We start from the raw sequence: 7621 nt of genomic DNA on the forward strand, positions 1-7621 counted from the left end.
CGGCGTTGTCTCATATTGAGCTCTTTTTGATTGAATAAGTGTTGGAGACTTTTGTGATCTAAATAGATCACATATTTTGTTCCATACAAATAATGTCTCCACAACTTTAGTGTGAATACAACGGCACCCAACTCCAAATCATGGGTGGTGTAATTCTTTTCATGCACCTTTAGTTGTCATGATGCATAAGCAATCACCTTGCCCTTTTGCATAAGTACACAACCCATACCGGTGTGTGAAGCATCACACTAAACAACAAATTCTTCAATTCCTTCAGGTAATGTCGACACCGGAGCATTGCTCAATTTCTGCTTAAGAATCTCAAAGGATTCTTGTTGCTTTGGACCCCAATCAAATTTTACATTCTTACGGGTCAAAGAAGTCAATGGTGCAGCTATCCTCGAGAAGTTTTCAATGAATCTTCTATAGTAACCAGCTAATCCCAAAAAGCTGCGAATTTCTTTAGCGTCTTCGGTGCTTCCCAATTCATAATGGCTTCTATCTTGGCGGGATCAACTTGGATGCCACACTCACTAACAACATGTCTAAGGAATTGGACTTCACGAAGCCAGAACTCGCATTTGGAGAATTTAGCATACAACTTCTCATGTTGAAGCAATCCTAAGATACATCGAAGGTGCTTCTCATGATCCACTTGATTATGAGAGTAGATAAGTATGTCGTCTATAAAGACAATGACAAACTTATCCAAGTATGGTTTGCAGACTCTATTCATGAGGTCCATGAATGCTGCTGGTGCATTAGTAAGCCCGAAAGGCATCACTAAAAACTCAAAATGTCCATACCTCGTTCTAAACGCTGTCTTAGGCACATCTTCAGTTCTGACTTTGAGTTGATGATACCCAGATCTCAAATCAATCTTTGAGAAAAAGCTTGCCCCTTGAAGTTGATCGAATAAGTCGTCGATCCTGGGCAAAGGATAACGATTCTTGATCGTTACCTTGTTTAATGCACGATAATCAATGCATAAACGCATTGATCCATCCTTCTTTTTCACAAACAACATTGGAGCTCCCCAAGGCGAAGAGCTAGGTTGTATGAAACCTTTTTCCAATAAGTTGTCCAATTGAGTCCTGGGCTCTTTTATTTCAGTCGGCGCTAAACGATAAGGAGCTCGGGCAATTGGTGCAGATCCAGGCAGAATGTCTATCCTGAACTCAACTTGCCTCTCAGGAGGTAATCCAGGTAATTCATCAGGAAAGACATCAGGATACTCGGATATAATTAGAATGTCTTCGATCTTGGGCTTCGGTTCATTCACAGAGACTTGTGCCATGTAGATGACACATCCGCTCTTCAAACACTGCGATACCTTGAGAATTGACACATTGCTGGGCAATCCATATTGTGTATCACCTTGAATAGAGACGGATTCACCAGATGGGGTTTTGATAATAAAGCTTTTTATCACAGGCAATTTGGGCTTGGTTATGCGATAACCAATCCATGCCCAAAACTATATCAAACCCAGCCAATTTCATTGGCAAGAGGGATAGCGAGATAGAATGATTCTTAATGGATATGAAGCATCCATCAAGAAGAGTTGAAGCTGATTCTAAGGTACCATCGGCAAGCTCTACCTCATATTTTATGTCTAGATTCTTAATAGGCAAATTCAGTGACTTACAAAACTTATGTTCTACAAAAGACTTATCAGCACCTAAATCAAATAAGACTCTAGCATAATTATTATTAATGAGGAAGGTACCTGTTATGACGTTCTCGTCGTTCACCGCTTCCCTAGCGTTCATCTGAAAACTCTCGCATTGTTTTTCTTTGCCTCCTCGGGTTTCTTAGCATTCTTGGGGCAATTTGTCTTAATGTACCCCTTTTCATTGCAACCATAACAAGTTGCATCCTTGATATTCCGGCAATCCACAGACTTATGCCCTTTCTTTTTGCAAATCCCACATGGTTTAGCTTGTGGGTCCTGATTGCACTTCCCAAAGTGCCTTTTATTGCAAGTTTTGCACCTGGGCTTATCACTTGACTGCCCCTTCTTGGAATTAAAGTTCCATTTACTCTTCTTGTTTGACTGAGGAGACTTGTCTTCCTTCCTCTTCCTCTTCCCATCATTGGTAGTTTTCTTTGCCCAACTCCTTACAACATCAAGAGCGAGGGATAAAGATAGATCCACATCAGATCTATAAGTGGCTAGCTTAGAAGCCTTAACATTCCCTTTCACTTCAGGGGCCAAGCCACCGATGAAATGCGCAATGCGTTTGGGTTCAGGGGTGACTAAGTATGGTACAAGCCTTGACATCGAGTTGAAGCTAGTCACATAGGATCTACAATCCAGATTCTTCATTGCCAAAGTGAGGAAGCCAGTCTCTATCCTCTCGACTTCATGTTGAGGACAATAAGTGTCCTTCACCAAATCAACAAACTTGCTCCATGAAAGGTTATACAAAGGGACCTTTCCAGTGGCTTGCACTAATGCTTTCCACCAAGTGAGGGCATCGCCCTTGAAAGATTGAGACACAAACTTCACTATGTCTTCCTTAGCACATCCGCTGATGTCTATCACAGTCTCCATTTCATCTAATCACTTCATACAGTCTATCGCTCCCTTTTCTCCTGTGAAATCCCTCGGTTTACAGGAGACAAAGTATTTATAGGTACAACCCTTGGTGTACCTGGGAGTCGGCTCGAGGACAATCTGCCTTTGTGGTTCACTTCTCTGATTAGACGAGTGTTGAGACTCATCTTTCTTCTATGTATGCGAATGAGAATGGGACTTTGAATGAGTTTTGGACCGAACATTACTCGGCTCCTTGAATATCTTATCCACCGCTTGAGCAACCGCGGTATCAATCATTTCCTGCAGTTCAGCATTTGTAAGATTTACTCTTGCTTCATTATTGTTTTCTTCTCACAGATGGCTATTTGCCTCATCATATCCAACCATTATTCGAGTACTAGATCAAACAACAATGATTCATTTAAATCATTCACTGTAACGATGATTAGATGGTCATGGTATTATTAAACCATATAGACCATTTTAAGTGATAATTAATAATCAATAGAATATAATTCTTTATATTTATTAGACAGGGGAATTATAAATCACAACTGCCAATGTCATAAAAGACATTTTTATTAACACAAGGCTCGTCTCGAAGGACATTTAGATAGCTCAGAAAGCTCTATCACAGGGACGATTAGAATAATACTAATGATCTCTTGGATCAGTGATCTTTTAAGGGTCGAACAAAGTTCATCGCCTTTTTGACAAGAAGTTCATAAAATAAAAATATCATTGTCATTATTACACCTTTGCTTATAAGCATACATCTCAAATGGATGTTTTAGGCGTATACATCATATTGATGTTTATTAGCCATGATTCACATTGATCATATAGGCTTTGATAGTGACTTAAAAAGATCCAAGTACATTTGAAAGCTTGTGTGGTTTTGCATACCGCACAACCAGGAATGTTAACATGTTTTTCAGATGTTAACAGGGATTTATTGTCTTAAAAAGGTTGTACCAACATAGCCATTTAATATTTTGGCTAGGTTATACCTCTAAGAACTTCTTTAGCAGATCAATTTAAAATTGAAATGACATAACATGATGATGTATTAAAATACATATTGAAAAATCAAAAATAAACTTCATTAGATCATAAAACTAGTACAAGGGTGCCCTAAACGGGACTTGAGACAACACACACTGCCCACGCAGGGGTTACAGAAATAGAAAATAAGTCCACGCGGGGACTTGGTTAAAGACAATACAAGATAAAATAAACAACTTCATACTTCTTGCCTTTTATAAGGCTTGCAAGGCCCTTGAGAAAGCTATTATGCTTCTTTTTGGTTTCATTTACTTCATGCTCAACCCTGTCTAACCTCTACAGGATCTCCTGAGTTTGCTCCTGTTGGGGAGGAGAAGGTTGCTGGTAAGGTGGGTATTGGTATCCTTGCACCGGATATCCAGTTGGGTAAACTGGAGGGTAAGAAGAAGGATAAAGTGCATTGTACTGTGCAGCTGTAAGGTATGGATCATGGGTTCCATAATCCGATGGGTATCCAGATGGATTATACCCGGATGAACCGTCGGAATCGGGTTGACGAACCCCAGTGGCGGTGGCGGTGGTGCATAAGAAACCGACGGAGGATCGTTCTCCGGCACCGCGTGCGAGGGTCCACCCATTTGGGGGTCCTTGGGAATTGGAGGGTAAGAACTTGAACCCTGAGGAGAACTGAACCAAGGTCCTCCTCGCACGAATATTCGTGCATTCCTCCTTCGCCTCGGCGGCTCGGGAGGTGGCTGAGGTGGCTGTTGAGGCGGCTCCTCAACAGGAAGAGGTGGAGGAGAAACTGCTTGAAGCTGAGGTTCGACCAAAGGAGGTTGAGCAGGAGAGTTATGATATGAAGGGGTAAAGGCCCAATCATACGTGGCCCACCTTTCTTGAAATGTATCGGGCCCTTGGTACGGCGATCCTTGATATGGAGAACCGCTTGAGATGCTGATAGGGTGGCCCGATGTTCTGGTTTGCATTTCTGGGTCCAGGTCGTCATCCATTTCCATCTCCTGTGAGAAGTGATCCTCGGGTCCTAGAGGATTGAAACCCAGGAAGTCATTGACATAGTCATTAGGATTAAACTGGGCTAGAGAGTAGGTAGAATCCGAGTGATGAAATAAATGAGAATGCAAGGAATGGTAAGATTGATGGGAATGGTGTTAATCATGCGAATGATGTGATGCATGGGAATGATGAGAATGTTGGGGCTCGTCTGAAATAGGTGGCCCGAATGATGGATGAAAAGAAGGTGATGAGCTCAAAGAGACAGAGTGTCTCGCTGGTTTGAAAGAACGACCCCACTGGTCATGGGTGTCACACCCCGACCACGTAGAACATACAAAACGTGGCGGAAACGTCGGGGAGTGTTGTAACAGAATCATTGTTTCATAACACATGGAAATTTAAATATTGTTTTATTGATTAAATGAACTCGTTGTTCTATTACAATCACATAAGTACAACTATGATCTTCCAAGTTTTAAAGTTGCTAAGGCACGAGTCCATCCTAAATGTAGCATGCATCAACAATCATCTCAAGACAGCACCTGAAACATGTGTAAAAATAGGTACGTCAGCATAAAAATGCCTGTGAGATACATTGGTTTTGTGAAAACGGAATTCATGACTTATGTTTGAGAAAATGTTTAGTAACAGTCCGTCATGAACCTTGTAATTTGCTTTATCTTGTAAATTGTTTGAAAAACGATAAGATCAGATGATATGTATAAATAAAAGAATAATGTATGGTTAAATGAATAACCATAAAAAAATGAGTTTATATAAGTTAAGTTGTTTGAAAAACAATGTTTTGGATAAAACGTTTATGGTATATATAAAATATACTTTGGATTTAAGAAAGTTGAATAAGTAATATATTAAAATATATTTTCAGTTCCAATATTGTTAACCCAAGTGTACTAAATAACGCAACGGTATGTAATGCAATGAAAACACTTATATATAAGAAGTACCAGCGGCGTATCTACCATGTTTTCATCACATTACACTCGTTCCGTTATCTAAACACTAACCAAAACCAAATCGTTTGATAGATAGTATATTAAATATACTTTAGTTGTTCAAAATAATAGTTTTCAGTAGTATATTACAAGTATACCTTGGATTTATAAATAACTCATTAAACCATGTTTTAGTTTTGTAACTAACATATCAGTATATGCTTTGGATGTGATAAATAACATATTAAACTATGTTTTAGTTATGTAAGTAACATATCACAATATGCTTTGGGTGATTACAAAATATATGTTGGTTCTGTACAATACCACACATGAGAGTATATCAAACTATACTTTTTGGGAGTATATCAAAATATACTTTAAAGGTGCGATTTAAGAATTCATTCAGACCTGGTGCATCAAACTACACCTTTGAGACTATAAGGATACCACAAAGGAAATCCCTATTTGGATGGAGAAACAAATTGGTTTCAGACATTCCATGACAACAGGAATGGGGTGTCTAGTCCTATAGCGCTATATCATACTACCAATCGGTCTGGTGAACAAAATAAGTACTATTCCAACAATTACTTTTGTAATTTTTGAGAAATCAGTGTTTAAACCATAGATAGGCATTTAGTTTGTCAAAAGATAAATACTAACATGTATAATCAATTATACTTTGAAATCATGAAAATAACAGATAGGTACACATGCTTCACCCCAAAACAGTTTGGAAAACAGTAAAAGAGGGGTTCAATGTACTCACCTGAGATTGCTTTGGATTCCTTATATAATAACCGGATAATGCTAAAAATCACGGAATATCAACGGCACCTAATAGGTAGCTTATGTTAATATACCGGACCAAATCGGAAGGATCGGACAGTACGCGGGTTCGTAAACCAAACGAGTATGGAAACTCGTGTAATATGGCTTAGCAAAGCCTACATACTAAAATGAAACCTAATCTAAGTGCTTACGGTCCATCACGACCCGTTTAGGTAGCTTATGCTACCCTAACGCGTCGTTCGCGTAGAACGCGTTCGGAACGCCTAACATTGCGACCACACGGTATAACCTCGGAAGGTTATAGCTATGGTCACCAAATGTGTTTGGTCGGGTCCTAATGACCGACCAAATGGGTCGGGTTCGAAAGTATAAGCGATGGTTTAAATCGCTTATCTTACGACCCTATATAAGCACTAAACTAAAAGTGACGAGCTAAGCATGTTAGAACATGCTTAACTAAGTTTAGAAACAGGTTTGGCATCAAAACAAACGGCTTTGATGCCCACGAGTAGTTTGGTTACAAAATACGCAAGAATGCGCATTTTGGCCGAAACTACGACTCGTCACTGAGCCTAGATAACGTGGTAATCAGTAGGTATGGTCACTATGGACCATAACCATCGTGATCACGCTCACGTTATGAAGTTCCATGAACTTCACATTGACCAAAAGCTGGTCAATGCAGAAAGTCAACAAAACGTTGACTTTCGGACTCGAAAAGCGAATAAAAGAGCGAAAGAAGACTTACGGAGGGTCCCCGAGTGCTAATCAAGACCAAGTAGCTCAGGTATGAAACAATGGTTTCAACTTAGAGCTCTAAGATCTGATTTTGTGAATTTTACACTAAAGGGGGGGTATTTATAGGAAAAGTGGAACCGTTAGGATCGTTTTATCGAATATCGTGCCTTGATCTCGTGCGTACATGTGTCCAAGTGGATAAGTTCAGTGAACTTGACCCTTGGCTCTTCGTTGGGTGAAAAGGCATCGCCCCTTGATCGAACGAAAGGCCAGATTCTGCATTAAATGCAAAATCTTCTGTCAGACATGTTCACGCGGCCCGCCTCATGTTTTGGGCAATCTATACGCGGGCCGCCTGGCCCCTCTGATCTGCACCACTTGCAGAATTTACACTTTTGGTCCCTGTTGCGTGTTTAAGCTATTTCCAGCCCTTCTAAGACCTGTAAAGTAATCTTTAAGGCCCTAAAATGATGCCTAAACATTGTGGACATGAAACATGCCCAAAAATATGTCGGATGTCGGTTCGTTTGGCCGTACGATCGCGATGTTCGCTTAATTACGACGGAATGCG

General features: G+C 40.1%; 1 protein-coding gene across 1 annotated transcript; it reads right to left on the reverse strand.

Annotated features, from left to right (window-relative positions):
- Positions 1-1768: 1768 nt before the first annotated feature.
- LOC110931825 lies at positions 1769-2557 on the reverse strand. The gene has a single exon (XM_022175198.1). The coding sequence runs from the start codon at positions 2555-2557 to the stop codon at positions 1769-1771; it is 789 nt and encodes a 262-aa protein (XP_022030890.1).
- Between the last annotated feature and the right edge of the window lie 5064 nt (positions 2558-7621).

Source organism: Helianthus annuus, chromosome 3 (genome assembly GCF_002127325.2).
Source record: "Helianthus annuus cultivar XRQ/B chromosome 3, HanXRQr2.0-SUNRISE, whole genome shotgun sequence".
Taxonomy (NCBI): Eukaryota; Viridiplantae; Streptophyta; class Magnoliopsida; order Asterales; family Asteraceae; genus Helianthus; species Helianthus annuus.

What these genes read in the sequence shown, in the direction of transcription:
- LOC110931825 (XM_022175198.1), bottom strand. Translation starts at nt 2,557, where the DNA reads ATGGAGACTGTGATAGACATCAGCGGATGTGCTAAGGAAGACATAGTG.